This window comes from Zeus faber (genome assembly GCF_960531495.2).
Source record: "Zeus faber genome assembly, chromosome: 1".
In the NCBI taxonomy this organism is placed as follows: Eukaryota; Metazoa; Chordata; class Actinopteri; order Zeiformes; family Zeidae; genus Zeus; species Zeus faber.
Genome location: NC_137193.1, coordinates 23,265,033 through 23,282,461, shown reverse-complemented (window position 1 = coordinate 23,282,461; position 17,429 = coordinate 23,265,033). Strand labels below are relative to the sequence as shown.

At 42.1% G+C, this 17,429-nt stretch overlaps 1 protein-coding gene across 1 annotated transcript in view; it reads right to left on the bottom strand.

Annotated features, from left to right (window-relative positions):
- Positions 1-17,429, bottom strand: part of clasp2 (cytoplasmic linker associated protein 2) — a 69,193-nt gene that overhangs the window by 28,231 nt on the left and 23,533 nt on the right. The window contains exons 7-12 of the mRNA XM_080004038.1: positions 16,583-16,653; positions 5,465-5,602; positions 1,989-2,062; positions 1,719-1,811; positions 755-900; positions 170-305 (exon numbers count right to left, since the gene is read on the bottom strand). Coding sequence (XP_079860164.1) covers positions 170-305; positions 755-900; positions 1,719-1,811; positions 1,989-2,062; positions 5,465-5,602; positions 16,583-16,653 — 658 coding nt within the window. The remainder of the gene's footprint in view (positions 1-169; positions 306-754; positions 901-1,718; positions 1,812-1,988; positions 2,063-5,464; positions 5,603-16,582; positions 16,654-17,429) is intronic.

Below are 17,429 nucleotides of genomic sequence, written 5' to 3'. Positions count from 1 at the left end.
ATCCACAACTTTAAGAAATATTTCAAAATTTAAGAGAATTGAACAAACATTTGGAAGACAAACAACAAATTAGCAGAGGAAATTTACCAAGTTTGGGACAAAGTTAACAGAGTGAACCTGAGGAGAGTGAACATGTGTGCATGTTTTAAAATGTGTGTGTCTTCCTCACCCGTATGATGAAACGGATGGCCGACACGCCGGACTGGGCCATCACTTTGGCACAATTGGGGATGAGGTTAAACAGAACGGGGACAATGGCCTCAGCTCCGTGGTCAAATTTGTTCCCCAGCACAGATGACAGGTAGCTTTACACCCACACACCCACACCCAACACCCAACACACACACACACACACACACACACACACACACACACACACACACACACACACACACACACACACACACACACACACACACACACTATCAGTACGGAATGCAATATCATTACCACGATTATCCCAACCGGTAATATTTGGTAAATGTGCCAGAGTAATCTGCACAAATATTTTGTGTCGTGCTGCTTAGGTCTTAAAACATGCAATTACAATGTATTAATATTCCAGTAATACAGTGATGGATGACTAATATTATTTTTCCTATGTCCAGTTTTTTTGATTGTGATTTCAATTTCACTACCCAACAAGCCATTGAATCCAATGGAAACACATTGAGTTATTTCCAAGAACGCATTAGGAGACAACTGGTCTTTGAACTCTGGTAGACTGACGCTACATAGTGTTTATGATACTCACGCCACAGTGATGCAGGCCTCTCGCACCACCTGGGAACGCAGGTCTTTAGCGGACAGTTTAAAGGCTCCGTCCAGCAGCCTTAAGTGCTGGTAGAAACAGTCATAGTCGGCTGCACCCGCCACCAGCAGCGAGCGAATCTTCTTCATCTGGATGGGTAACACACCGGCAAAAGCTGGTCAAAATATCGATCAGATTTTTGCAGCAAGGGGGGTTATTTTTGATCAAATATACAACTGTTTGGAGCATGAAACGGCTGCCACTGTGACAGTATCTTAAAGGCCACCTCCGGCCATTTTCATCCTGCTAGTAATTGGGCTTCACGAATTAGCGACACCAGGGCAACCAGCAAAAATTAAGCAGATTCTCGCAGACACTGTATAGCATGAATTATGCAGAGAACAAGTGAACATGGTGAGCACTGAAATGAAGATTCAGAAGTAGAAGCATGTTCTACGTAGAGAGGTGGCTCACTGATTAAACTAGTCATCTAAAGAAAATATTTGCTTGGTGGTTTAGTAGCTAGACTTATATTTTTTATTTAACCGGTTGTTTGTATTAAGATATTTATTTAGGTAGCATTCACTGTGGAACCAATACATTGCAGCAGAAAATGGAAAAAAAGGCAAAAAAATAATAGTAATAAAAATACAAAAAGACAAATACTGGAGGTGGCTGAGAATGCTCCCAATACTGACTGGAAAATATGTATGAGTCAGAATTAGATCAAGTGTTCTGGACATCTCTTTAATATGGTAGTTGTGCAAACTGCTATTTTGTTTTAACTATGGAATCAGTTATCTCGCTATATTAACCATTCAAATAGTGGACCATTTTTTGCAGAAAATTGTCGAAATCTTTTGGTATGCATATGTATTTATTTGGTTTGCCAATGTTTTACACCATGATTGTATGTGTCGCATAGTGCAGCGTTTAAATTGGTTATTGAATGTATGCATGTACTGACAGCATTGGCTCTCTGGTCCCAGTCGTGTTTGTCGTCGGAGCAGATCTCACGGATCTTATTTAGGTTGTCTTCGAGGTCTCTGGCTGAGTAGATCTGTGGGGGGACAGGATTAAGAGAACAAATAAGGAGTTACAAGGCCTCACACTCTGGCTTAGATGGCATCCACAACCCTGCTACCACTTCAGTGGTGAGCGAGAGTGTGTGTGTGTGTGTGTGTGTGTGTGTGTGTGTGTGTGTGTGTGTGTGTGTGTGTGTGTGTGTGTGTGTTACCTGTACAGTAGGGACGTCTGTGAAGGCTTTGATGAAGTCCTCCTCCTCAATCGCACCCGCCCCTTCCTTGGATACTGGAAATACAGACAGCAGTGTTTTGTTAGTATGTGTGTGTGTGTGTGTGTGTGTGTGTGTGTGTGTGTCTCTGTAGAAGCCATTAGCAATTAAGGGAGTCTGCATTGGTTTCCAGATTCAGTTCAAGTCAGCTAACCCTGCGAAGCCTGTGTTTTCTAATGGACTTCCTGGCAGAAATGGCCTGTCAATCATTACTCTCTGGGGGCTGACACTGGAGCTAGAAGCTCTCTAGACAACACCTCTAAAGTAGAGGGAGAAAGGAGAGCGAGGGAGGAGGGTGATATAGGAGAAGGGGAGGAGAGAGGAGGGAGAGATAGGAGAAGGGGAAGAGAGAGGAGAGAGAGGGAGAAGGAAGGAGAGAATGGGGAGAAAAGCAAGATGAAGCAGGAGCTTGAGGGATGATACCAGATGCAGTTTGGAGGAGTGGAGGAATTGTTGGGTGTGGAGAGGATACAAAACAGAAACAACCCCTCTTCTTCCCTCACCTGGGTAATCAGACAAGATATGTCAAGTCAAAATACTACACGGCCCACTGAGATATGCTGTCAGCATCCTCTCCTCTCTTGCTATTGAGTCATAGACTACTTACTTATTCATATACTGTAGCACTACCAAAATATTTTTTATTTTGATTTTAAACATCAAAGACATGATTTCGTCCAGGAAAATCAAAGACATATATATAATTCAAATATATACATTTTTTTGGGGGGGGGGGGCAGCAGAAAAATTGATCAATAGCAAATAAAAATGAATGTCAGGACAGCTAGGGTAAACAACAGTATTCAAACAAAAATAGGCTGAATGGCTTTCTGGAGTACGGAGTGAGCTCATTCTTTCCAAATACCATGTGGCTGCGGCCATCACTGAATATGGTAGAAGAGAATCCTACACACACACAGTCTCTCTGTCTTCTATCTGTGTGGTGGTGGTGGGAGGACTATCATCTAAATGTTAATGCTGGCAGTGGGGTTTCCCAGCTCCACAGTCACTGAGAACTGGCTCAGACAGTGGCACATTGGAAATAATTTAACTAAAATCTAATGTGTCAAAAAACTTTCTGAACAAAAGGGCATTGTAATGGAATGGTGGCACTGCCAAGGGTAAAAGAAGATATAATCCTTAAAAAAATGTAGTGGTTTAGAGAACATTTATCTGTAATAAGTATCTCGTCACGACTGTTCATAACAACGTTCTCCACAAGATCACTGGTTGAGCTTCATCTTCATTTCCCAGAATTCTCTTTGTTTCCCAGTTGGAATATGTATACGTATATATGCATATACACAGGGGTTCAATTGAGAGGTGGGTGGATGCCAATTTTAATTCTTAGTAAACCAATTGACTACTTTTCGAATGAAAGATCAAACATCTGGGAAAAAATCTCTACCATCCATCTCTATGTAACTAACCTATTGTTCACTTAAATGCTGTGCTGCAAGATGTTTGGCTGCTCTGACAATGGGAGTTTTACGGGAGTCCTCAAAGTTATTATTAGTGAGTTTGACTCCTTCTAGAAGGACCTTAGAGGAAAATATGGCAATGTAAGCAAGAGGTCTTTCCAATTCCTTTACAAAAGGTGGGTTGACGGAGTCCACCCCCAAACGAACCGCAGCCTGAATATTTCATAAATCAAAAGGCAAATTGACATGAGAACATTCTAGAAGGTGTCATAATGTAGAAAGTAGCCTCTTCTCTCTGTCACCAAACAGTCAGCCTGTCAAACGAAAATAATTTAACAATCTGAATGAATTGCACATCGTCTTCGTTCTCCCTAAAATACAGGACATCATATCCGAATCCTGTGGCAGATAATTTATTCAGAATACATTCATTGAGTGGTTCTAAGTGTCTGTATGAAAGCCAGACGCCCAACTGCTACACAGATAGACCAGAAACACCAGTCCAGAATCGACCGCATGTCGGTGAGAACACACATTCCTCCCAACAGAGGGAACAGAAAGCCAAGCGAAAAATCAATACAGAGGGCGAGAGAGAGACAGAGTACACCTTGGGTGTTAACTGCCTTAAATTAAAGGGACAAGAGAAAGGAAGAGAGGGACAGAAGGGAGAAAGTATCCATACTATCGATACTTACAGAACATAAATGTTTTATTGATTTTAGAAATCAGCAATAAGTTATTAGCATTAATAGTGATACCAACATATGGGTAGTCAATGGGTGGGAGTGGAATTTAGCTCAAACAGCCTTTCTAAATTAAATACTAAGAGGTTGAAGCCAGCGAATGCAGGCTTAGAGAATAATCTTATGTCTAATTTTAGTGTCGCCTACCAAAATTTGATTTTCAAGTCCAACTAAAAAAACGCAGTGACACAAATCACCCTCTCCAAGAACTTGCTGCCATCTCTAAACAAAAACGATACATTCAGGTTTGGAGCTTAAAGGTGTAGTGTGTAGTATTTAGTGGTATCTAGCGGTGAGGTTGCAGATTGCAACCAATCTGTCGAAGAGACTGTGGCCGCGAAACTCTTGAAAAACGTGATAGGTCCTCTCCAGAGTCCCGTGTTTGGTTGGCCCATTCTGGGCTACTGTAGAAGAAACATGGCAGTGCAACACGGCAGCATCCATGCCGAGCGTGCCCGCTCCCTAAAAATGGTTCATTCTAAGGTAACGCCAATACAACTATTTTTGTTTTCATTTGATTATACAGTCATTAAAACATACTTATGAATATTAGATTCCACTTCTGCCAAGTCTGTTCCATAAATTCTACACATTGTACCTTTAAGTGATTCTATAAGCAGGAAGGAGTGCAGCGGAGGTAAAAAAGCTTAAGTGTATAGCCACCTAACATTACCTACCAGCCTTGTTACACGCACCATGTAATAACGCTGCATTTGTACAAACTTGACAAATTGTTCTAAATTTGACATTTATTTTGTACTTTTTGCACAGAATAAATAAACAATTTTTCACACATTTTTAAATACTGTAACATATACATAATGCTGTGGTTATAATGTATTGCAAGGGTCATGATCATAATGTTATAATTTAACTAATAATAACACACCGACATTGTTGTCTTCATTAATATCAAGTGTCAAAAGTTATTTTTGATTCTGTCTTGATGCCTTCTAGTCAAGGGTGCCAGCAAAACACAGCAATTCTGTAATAAGCACCACATAATAGCATATTACATAATGCTTACCACGTAAGTAGTTTATGACAAAAAGTGGCTGTTATCACATAATAAAATCAAATGTATTACATAATGAGTTGTTACAAGTCTGATAGACCCGCGTGCAGTAGTGAATTGGCCATCAGCCTAATTTGTGCCGGCATGACACACAGAAATAGACATAGAAAGCATCTACTCAAGTGTACTCCTGCGACTGTCTGTTGTTGTTTTGTGTCTGACTTTGTGTTGAGTGTTTACCGAGCTTGCTGCCGGTGGTGCTGGGCCTCCGTGCGGCCAACGACTCTGCAGGCTTCTTGGGGACTTTGGGGACCTTGAAGGCCTGCTGCGCCGAAGGACGATTGCCGTCCACAGAGTCGTCATCCTCGAAGCTACGATCTTGGAAGCGTAAAACAGAGATCAACATCCACATTGCCATTCACATTTCTTCTTTGTCAATTGACTTTAATCAAAAATGTCCCTGAGAAGGGACTAAGAATAAAATGAGAACCAAGAAAAAAAACTTCCATTGACAAAAAATATATATTCTGAACAAGTGAAAAATTTGAAACCTCTGATCACCCTTGGAAAAAGAGTGTGTGAAAAAATGACACTTGCCTAAGGAGATCAAGTGCTTGTAAAAATAGGACGCAACCCAGGTCACAGTAAAGAAGTAAAAATGAAGGTCTTAAGGTCTCTGCCTATCAAGCCATTTCAATCTTGAGGATGGTTAATATTTTGTAAACACTGACTAATAACAATTTTAAACTTTGTGTGGATTTTATTGAACCACTTCGTTTGCTTTGTTGCTGTGGGGGTAAAGAAGAGGAATGAAAGCACAGAGACGATAAATGGTAAAAAGAAGAAAAGTAGATCGCTCGGTCAGCGATCAGGTATATTAATACTAATTACAGACTGAGACAAGCCTCAAGTTGAAAGGCTCAACCATAATTCGCAGATCACAGTAACCAACACACACGATGACTGAGAACAGGTTACACATCAGTTTGCAGCCGAGTAAGAATATTCTGGATACCATCTAGCGCACACGCACACACACGCACACACACACACACACACACACACACACACACACACACACACACACACACACACACACACACACACACACACACACACACACACACACACACACACCTTCTAAGGTTTGTTTAATACTGACATTTATCAAACCCTTGTGGAAGACACACAGACGCACACAGCATGGATGTGAGACGGTGAAGATGAAAGTGCTGGAAGAGAAATGTGGTTGTGCTCTGGGTTTTCTGACAACCAAGCCACATAGCGTGGAGAAATGCGCCAAAGCCACCACCCTACATCTCATATAAATCTGCACAGACTCAGACTCTCACACACACACACACACACACACTAAAACAATCAGCACGCAAAATCAATGACCATCAACATGCATGCATGTCGGTATGCAAGGCACACACTCCGCCATGCATGCAAGCCTCTAAGTGTGTCCAGTCGTATTACCAGGTAGGCTCCATTGAAACACCCCACCCGGCCCATCCTGCACTCACAGTCACAGATGCGTTGGCAGATGAGGCGCCTCATCCCTCCAAGAGGGCGTGGTGGTGGGGTTCCCCCCCACTTCTTCTCCAAGCTTCACCCCAGTGCGAACACATACACACCTCAGACGCACCTCATGCCGGGGCAGACGCTACAGGCACACTTGACAGCGTTGTTTGAGCAGCCCTCCACCCATACTACTGCCGGCATTTTCTCCTGCTCTCCCCATCTATCTCTCCCTCTTTCTTCCCACTCGCTTGCCCGCCCACCCTCCCTTCCTCTCTCCTCCTCCTCAGCAGCCTTGCATCCAATCGCGGGCCAGATGACATCATGATGTAGCAGCCAGTGCGGAGGCAGAACACAGTGTGTTCAATGGGAGAGAAAAAAGGAGAACGACACCAAAGGCATATTAACTAAGGCTTTTTGTGTCTAACCTGTTAAGTTTGTTACTATTGACAACACACATACACTGCAACCTTAACCTGTGTTACCCTTCATTGTCTAGTCACACACTACAAAGGCTAACAGGAAAAGGGAGGTGGGGTAATGTTGCTGGGGGGGGGGGGTCAAAACCACACCCCAACAGCTGAGGCCATCTCACGCACACACGCGCACGCACACGCACACGCACACACACACACACACACACACACACACACACAAACACACACACACATTCCAAAACCCTGATGTTGGGATCTGGACAGCAGATCTCAGATACTGTATGTTAACCCATCATGTTCAAGGGCACTGGCTTTATTTGGTGAGTGATGTTTGTGTCTATTATAAAACACATGTGGCCAACAGGAAAAAAAAAAGAGGGTATCTGCATTCTGAGAATAATACCAACGATGTCAGGTGTGATTTCAAACATAGATTGAAAATATAGTACACCATAGACATGGTTGCTCAGGAGGCAGAGCGGCAAAGTATCCTTGAGCAAGACACTGACCCCTCACCCCTAACTGCTCTCGACGAGCAGGTGTGCACCTTGCACGGCAGCCGCCGCCATTGATGCGTGAATGTGTGTGTGAATGGGTGCATGTGAGGCATGTACTGTGAAGCGCTTTGAGTGGTCGCCGGACTAGAAAAGCGCAATGTAAATGCAGTCCATTTAGCATTAACTGCTGAGTCAAAGTAATGGATTGGAACTTTATATTTTAGGGTATTTTATAGGGGTATTCTAGGGTAAGGTCTCTGAACTGGTATGGACAGTGAGGACTTGTCTTCGGCGTCTCGTACACTGACGTTTCTCCCCAGACAGATAAAGGAGGGGTGCGCGAAACTCTGGGCCAACAAATCAACTTGCTCGTTGGATGAGATCAGTGGCTATGCTCCACCAGCAAATCCTAACATCTTATTCCCCCAGATCCTTCACTGCTCTACTTCCAAGTTTATTTTTTTAAACGTTTGTAGAAAATATTTATATAACCCATGTAGGTCATCAGATCATTTGTTTGGAAGGGCATGGGAAAAACTGAATTAAGTCGTCGTATTGAGTGATTACTGATGCGCTAACAAAATAAGTTGTCTGCAAACGCTAGCTGGGCCATTTGTGCGATATCAGCCGTTCATTTGGAGTCGAGGGGTTGGCTAGCATTAATGTTAGCATGATTAGCATCCTGCTTTTGTCTACTCAGCCCCCCTGGGAGAATGTGTTTCTGGGTGAAGGGCAGAGCAAAGAGGGGGGAGAGAGAGAGAGAGAGAGAGGACAGAGAGATAGACAGAGGTGGGGGCACTGAGGGGAGAGATCGCTCAAAGTGAGCAGACTGTTGCCATGGTGACCTGCACAGAGCAATTTCTCAAGGGAATAGACGCACACACAGATTAATATCAAATCAGCCAAAAGAAGAATTAACATCATTTGACCTGTTAAGTTTAATTTGTGAATGATGTTGAATCTTCCCTGGATGTGCAGACTTCAAAGCTCCCAGCCGCTCCGATCTGCAGATTAACAATACACACATAATTCACAACAAAGACACCCCCAACACACACACTTAGTCTCACACACACACACACGCACTAGACAGCTCCATGGCGCACAAGCTGCGTTGCCATGGAAACTTCAGCCAGAGATTTCGTCCTCTCTCAATTTCATAAGAGCCAACAGTGAGAGGAAAAAAAACTGGGTGTAGATGTCTTACTGAATAAAACTGATTTGACCATGTTGACAACAATATGTGCGCACAGCCATACAAAGTGCATGTATATGCATTTTATACTATATACACTTTACATACACATGCAATGACATCATGCTGCCAATCATCAAAACATGTTGGAATAATCAAATAAAGTTCAATTGACACCCGAGGTTGAGAACTGTTTTGAATTTTCTCCCTTGCCGTCTTCCTTTCCCTCCCTCTTTCTCGCAGACACACGGGGCAGCACTGTGTGTTGAGTGGAAGTCAAAGGGGTTGCTGGTTCTGTTGTACAGAATGCAAGAAAAAGTGAAGGGCAGAAGATGTGTGTGTTTGCAAGTGCAACACCTTTGTAACATCAAATACTAACGAGGGTGGCGTTCAACAATACAACCACCATGAGAAACCTCTGGACAAACTAGGGACTGTGAATGTGTTTGTGCTTGTGTGTGTGGTAATCTGCTGTGAATGGCAATGCCGCAGGCAACGTTGCACATTCTCTGTCAGGACCATGCGAGTATGTGATGCATGTCCCGCCTGTTGCCAAAGACAAGGGCCAAAAAAGGGCCAAACGCTGCAGCAGAGGTCTGCACAGACTGATGAAAACAAACTACACCGACGAGGAAAGTATGTCACTGGAAAACTACAAAACACACAGCATCAGTGTCCTGCACAGATCCATTGATTAAGCCAAATTGAAATGATAAAGCAGATCACAATTACAGGCAGTTTCCAAGACAAACCCAGAAAAGCAATATACACTCACTGAGCACTTTTATTAGGGACACTATACCAATACTCTGTAGGGCCTCTCTTTGCTCTCAGAACAGCCTCAATTGCTCTCGGCATGGTTTCCACAAGATGTTGGAAACATTCCTTTGAGATTCGGGTCCTTGTTGACATCACTGCATCACTCAATTCCTGCAGATTTGTCAGCTGCACATTCATGCTGCGATCTCCCGTTCTATCACATCCCAAAAGTGTTCTATTGGATTCAGATCCGGTGACTGGGACGGTCGCTGAAGAACACTGAACTCATTGTCACGTTCATGAAAACAGTTTGAGGCAACTTTTGTTTGGTGACATGGTGCATTATCATGCTGGAAGTAGCCATTAGATGATGGTTAAATTGTGGGGTGCACATGGTCAGCAACAATACTCAAATAGGCTGTAGCATTTCAGTGATGATTGATTGGTATTAATGGGTCCAAAGTGTGCCAAGAAAAAAATCCCCACACCATTATCCCACCGCCACCAGCCTGAACTGTTGACACAAAGCAGGTTGGGTCCATGGATTCATGCTCTTCAAATTCTGAACCTACCATCCGTGTGCCTCAACAGAAATCGAGATTCATCAGACCAGGCAACATTATCCCAGTGTTCAACTGTCCAATTTTGGCGAGCCTTTGCCCACTGCAGCCTCAGCTTTCTGTTCTTGGCTGACAGAAACGGAACCCGACGTGGTCTTCTGATGTTGTAGCCCATCTGCCTCAAGGTTTGACGTGTTGTGCATTTTGAGATGTTTTTCTGATCACCACAATTGTACAGAGCGGTTATCTGAGTTACCATAGCGTTTCTGTCAGCTCAAACCAGTCTGGCCATTCTCCGTTGACCTCTCTCATCAACAAGGCGTTTCCATCCACAGAACTGCTGCTCACTGGATGTTTTTTGTTTCTCATACCATCTGGGTAAAATCTAGACACTGTTGTGTGTGTGAAAATCCCAGGAAATCATCAGGTACAGAAATACGCAAACCGTCAGGCCATGGCCGAAAACCCTGAGATCACATTTTTTCCCCCCATTCTAATGGCTGATATGAACACTAACCAAAGCTGCTGACATGTATCTGCATGGTGTTATGCACTGCACTGCTGCCACACGATTGGCTGATTAGATAATTGCATAAATAAGTAGGTTTACAGGTGTTCCTAATAAAGTGCTCAGTGGGTATAAATACAATAAAAGAATCCATTCAAACATGAAGCTATGTCAGCTGGCCAATTTCATATGTAAATTGAGAGATTAACATACAGGAATTGGTACGTTTAACAACGCTAACAAAAGATTCTATCCGTCGGGATATCATCTTATATTTGAAGTCCTAGGAGCTAATTACATTTTACCTAATTACACTTTAAAGAAAGAGAGGAAGCAACTAAAAGGTTAGCGTCACACACACACACACACACACACACACACACACACACACACACACACACACACACACACACACACACACACACACACACACACACACACACACACACACACACACACACACACACACACACACACTATGAGCCCCAATTCCATGCCTGAGGAAGGGATGAACCATAATATCCAAATGAAAGCTTTGCCATGGCAATGGGCCTAGCCTGGAAACAGGGTCATGCTTTCCTTTGCAGAGACAGGGATGCACTGGAGCAGAATGAGCATGTCTGCGTGTCTCCCCATCAGCGCTGCTCCTACTATGCAAGCAGGGAGCACTGCTACTGATTGGCTGCCTGTAGTACAATGGATATACCTGGAATGCGTGTCTGTGTGTGTGTGTGTGTGTGTGTGTGTGTGTGTGTGTGTGTGTGTGTGTGTGTGTGTGTGTGTGTGTGTGTGTGTGTGTGTGTGTGTGTGTGAGAGAGAGAGACCCAGCATTTCAACAGATGCTGTATTCACACTAGGCCAAGTGACATGAGATGGAAAGGACAATAAAAAAGCAAACAAAGACCACACTGACATGTTACTTCGTCGTCACTCTGAATCCCAGACTGATGGACATAATGGTGGACTAGGCCACAGCTAAACATACGTCATTCCTAAAGTTCTTGCTCTCATAACTCAGTTGTATTGATCAGGCCACTGAAGTGATTTGTGCTTCACTTAGAAGAGAGAGCGAGGTGGGTAGGTTCCTTTATGTGCTGATGGGCAATATGGAAAAGTTTACGAAGCCAAATTTCATCAGAACGGAATGGAACACTATTTCCACATATAACAATACGTACTTATATAGTCACATTCCCACTGAAGGATACAGAAGTGTAGAGTATTTAAAAAAACAAAAAAGAATCCACGATATCTACTACTACTAATCGATACTTTGTTTGGAAGTTGTGCGGCTGTTTTCTTCTTAAATTAAATACCACCATAGTCACAAATAGATGAATACGACTGTAGGACTGTATGAATTGTCATTTAATTTCTGTATTGGACTATATTTGTTCCCTGAAGTATTTTTGTAATCTACGTCAGATGGTATACTGAAAAGTTGGGAGCAATTCTCATTGTGTATAAAATGTCAATGTATCGATAGAGAAACCTATCGTGAGCCATCTCATCAATATCGGATTGAATCGAATGGTGACCCTTCCAAAATCAAATAGAAATATGAGATTCTGCCCAGTACCCTGCACTATAAATTATGATATCTCACCATATTGTCATTGTTAAAGTACAATAGAAGATTGTACATGATAGTATGACAATGCCGCCACGCTCTACTTTCAAGTTATCCATTACGATTTGAAATTTTCCTTCCTCAAAACCTGAGAATAATGTATATGCAAGGTCAACACAAACAAACCGAATAAATAGAACTTCTACAAAGCAAACTAACAAACTAATACCAGACCTGCCAAACTTGGGAAAATATTTTGAGTACCACAACAGTGTAACAGGGAGTCTCTATGGTGTTTAGGTTAATGCAGCTTAATGACTCCATCAGTTATTCACACCACAGCCGTCTTGTAACGACGCTAATCAGATATACGCTCATACCGAGTAAACAAATTAATCTCATTAGGATATATGCCTTGAGATTAATAATCTCTTAATGTTACCGAACATGTTTACCAACTACAGATACAGCGGTTGAAATGTTCTTGGCTGATTCAGATTCATGATTTTTTGTCTGACCTGCTGATTCTAATTTTGGCCTTCCGATTTTCATTCAATCGTATGTTCATAATAAAACATTGACTATTAAATATTTTTTACATTGTCAGCAGATAATTTTGAGTTTATATCCCTGATCGGAAAAATCTAATTTGCTAATCATTTGGTCTCATTGGTTACATCTGCTGTACGTCAATGACATACATTGTGTGATCTGATCACGCTCATGTGATAGGACAGTTGCACATACGGACTACCACTGCAATTTTTAGTTACCACAATAGTGAGATTTCTGATTTTGACACTGTGTGTTTATTATTTTTCATTATTCACTATGGAACAATAATAGAACATGGAACAGTCACTGAGGTCCAATAAAATAGAATACGGGACTGTCACCAAGTTTCAGTATAATTCAACCTCTCCAGTTCAAACTTCAAATGAAAGTCTCTTTCACTTTTGAGTGCAAATATACCTTTCTATTATTTTATATGGTATTATGGTATAATTCCAAAATAAATTGCAATCATTTGATTTTTAAAATGTATTAATAATAATAATAACAACAATTATATGAATTATTATGATAACAATAATAACAATAATAATAATAATAATAAAAATAACAACAATAATAATAATCATAATGATAATAATAATAACAATAACAATAACAATAACAATAATAATAATAATAATAATAATAATAATAAATGGCCGACTCTTCTCACTCTGGTTCACTGGAAGTCCTCCACTGAGACCAACTGAATCAAATTGAACGACTCGTTTTACTGGGTGATTCTTCAAGTGCCGAGACTCAGAAAAGTGTCGAACCTTTCATCATGAGCGGGGCTCATGCACTATGAACAACCAGAGCAGACGCTCCGCTGTAGTGACAGTGATAGAAAGATAATTGATCTAATCTTTGTTTACCTTGAAGTACCTCCAAACAGCCGACATAGTCTTTATTTCAATCTCTTTTTTGAGTGTCAACTATGCAACTACGATACATTATGTTCGTATCGGGTTTGAGTATCGGAGCATTTTTACGAGTAGTTCATGAGCACAGTGTCAGGCGTGTCAATTTGACCAGAACAGAAACAATACAGACTGGTCAGAGAGCTGGTCGTTAAACAGGAAGGTCATTAAGTGAGGAGAATCTATATTTTAAATATGCAATAAATGTACGGTACTGTTTTGTACTGATTGATTGTTTTGCTCAATTAACTTACAATTCGATATCTACATTTTCTTTGCGTGCAGGTTGGCAGGTCTGCACATACAGAATGGGTGCTACATAGTCAGCTGGCTCTGATAGGGACAAACACGTTAAGAGACATTTCAAAACCACACACACACACACACACACACACACACACACACACACACACACACACACACACACACACACACACACACACACACACACACACACACACACACACACACACACACACACACACACACACACACAAACAAACAAACAATCTGAGTGAGAGCACTAAGCTGATTTCATTCTCATGGCATATGCTGACAAGCCTTTGTCAGTGTGCCAGAACCCAAATGCGGAATAAAAACACACACACAACTCACCATCGTCGTCGTCTCCCACCGCCATGGTAACAGTGTATTATGGGTCGAGATCCTCTATGTTCTGCCTCTATTCCATCTTCTTCTCTGTGTTTCCTTCTCTCTGTCTCCCCCTCCCTCTCTCCTTCTGTCACGCTGAATCAGGGAGAGGCAGTGACAGGCACAGCCCTCCGACCTGGCTATTGCTTAACCTCTTTAAGCCTTCTCCCTGTCCCATGTTTTTATCTCACTATCTCTCCATCTTTCTCTATAAGCAACAGCTGCCTCGAACCCCCAGTGAGCCTGAAAGAGATGGGGCAGCTAGAGAGGGAGCGAGAGAGAATGTGAAAAGAGGGCTTGTGTGATTTGCAGAAAATGGTGTGACTGTCATTCACTCTCAAAGGTTGAATTCAGGGAACAATTACAGTGAAAATGGACACATACTCACAAAGTGGCTTAATATTGTAATAGGGCTGGATGATATGGAAGAATTTAGCATCACATCAATCAGAAGGAATTTCACACATTACCAATATATATGACAATATCTGCACTTTATTTCAAAGACAATGTGAAATAATGTGCAACTAGGGTTGTTCCAATGAGGTATGTGCCAATTTAACGATTTATGAAACAAATAGTCTAATCGACTAAAGTAATAAACGTGTTCATTTAAAAAAAACTAACAAAAAAAAAAAAACTCACTATAAGAACTCAGATCTCATTTGTCAGAGATTTTAGGAGACATGTCCGAGATTAATTTAGACTACAAAATGTTACTACCCCTAAATTCCATGTTGCCAACGAAGGATGATAAACAGTCAACACTACAGAAAACAACAGACCACTCACATTAGAGAATTGCAACTCTTGGTGGTTTAATTAAAGCTTGTAGTACCTTGGAGGAACTCCATAGTTCAGAGTACAGCAGGGGATTTTTTATTCATATTGGTGTTCGCCGTTAACAGAATAATCAAACAGTATCGTCTATCAGGCTTTGTTTGGATATGGAGACTTGGGAGCAAACGAATGTGAAACTGCAGTCAACGGCTTAATATATTTTTACACACACACGTTAGTTTATTAGGGTCTGACTTGTCAAGTGTTTTGACACCAAGAAAACTATTCTAGGGAGATCAGTGTCTGAATGTTAGGTAAGCCAACTGCCTTGTTTCAACACGGTGTAAAAGAAGGAGGAGATAATTTGATTTGTTTTTAACGAAAGGGAGGTGAGAGTTTAAACAACTCACCAGCCTAACTCTCCCTGTACTGCTCTTAGACACCGTATCACAGCAACTGTGATCCCCATGCCAAATGAGGTGCCTTTCCGCCCCTTTCCCTCAGCAAGTAAACAGGCCAACACCCACCCCACCATCACGGCTACAGCTAGAGATAAATATATAAAGTAGCTACAACAGGGGTCTGCTAGACAACAAGGACCCTACTGGACCTATAGGAGGAAGTGGTCCTTCAACAATAACTAAATATCATGTTCAAAACCTTGAACAAACACCAATAACGTACACAAGATCAAGATCATGTCGATGAAAACTGATTTGTGGAGTTTCAGTTTCCACCTGTGGAAGCCAGCAGCTCTCCGCAGAGCAGTCTTCAATCACTGTCTCTATACTATACACTCTACACCTTTTCCACTGCCACGAAGAAGAAAATATAAAAAAACTAAGTTGATACTCTACCAACACAAACACTAAAGCTAGACAAACTGAAGAGGTACGATTAACTTTTTATTATCCAAAGAATTGCATGTTGAATTTGTTATAATTTCAATATTAAATTTGTAAATATGTTTTTCCCCCCAATTAGAACATAATTCAATGATTTTACATTAACTCATTCCCATCACAAACAAACATAGGATTCAATCAGAACGAAAGACCAAATTCATGTGAATAAAACAGCAGCTTTCTAACCGACCCTGCTGTTTGACGGCTCAACACTCACAGGTCTGGCTCTGGTCAACCATGTTAACCAGCATATGCAGATTAGACCTTTAATCCTGTTAGGCCTTCTTTACAGCAGCTCACAGCCATGTACACTCACACTACCACAACGTGCACATCCACATTTGAACGCTAGTGCATGTACATGCACTTAACCTTTTTCACACACACACACACACACACACACACACACACACACACACACACACACACAGAGAACACACAGAGAACACAGAGAGAGAGAGAGAGAGAGAAGCAGGAGGGTACAAGAAGGGACTAACCGTGACTAGGGCTGAGAGCCATGTTGCCCGAGTTCAAGGCTTCATCAAAACGCCCAAATATCGTCTGTAGCCTGGGGGAAGAGAGAGAGAAACAGAAGGTTAGAAAAACAACCTCATACAAATCCTTTACATTAAATGACAGCACACAACACAATCAGGTGAAATATCATCCCTCATCATTATGAATATCATAATAAAATGAACTTTGTGATATGTTAGAGAAAGCAAATACTGACGCACACACAGAGACGTGACCTAGAGACGGAGGAGATGCTCAGTGAAGAACACGCCTGTCTGTCTGCGTGTGTGAAGGTGGGTGTGTCTGACTCGTCACTCGAACTCACCTAGCAGTAGCAGCAGCGAGATCTGAATACTAACACTCCATTCTGCACCACGCGCACCTGACAACACGCGAGCACATTCAGTGTTTCGGCGATACGATCGTCAATATGATCGCTTGACCACACCCCCCCAAATCCACAAACACACACACACTCACACCCCCCAACAATCTAGTCCGAATTATAGCACAGCGCACATCAAAACCAAACACATACGCACACACACAGCCTGCACAGAGCCTGCTGGCGTGTAGGAGCAATAAACATGTGACACAGCAAAAACACAGACATAGCAGATAATTTCAAAGCACATCCCCTGATTTCCCCAAACTAAGCTAGGGGGGTGTCTGTGTGTGTGCGCGCGTTCAAGAATGTAAAGGTATACACACCGTTCTCCCTCCGCGTGTGTGCGTGCGTGTGTGTGGGGGTGAGTGCCAATCCAAGGAACACAGCCAGACAGCTTAGCGGATCTCGATCCAGTGATGATTAGCGTAGCGGCAGCCTCC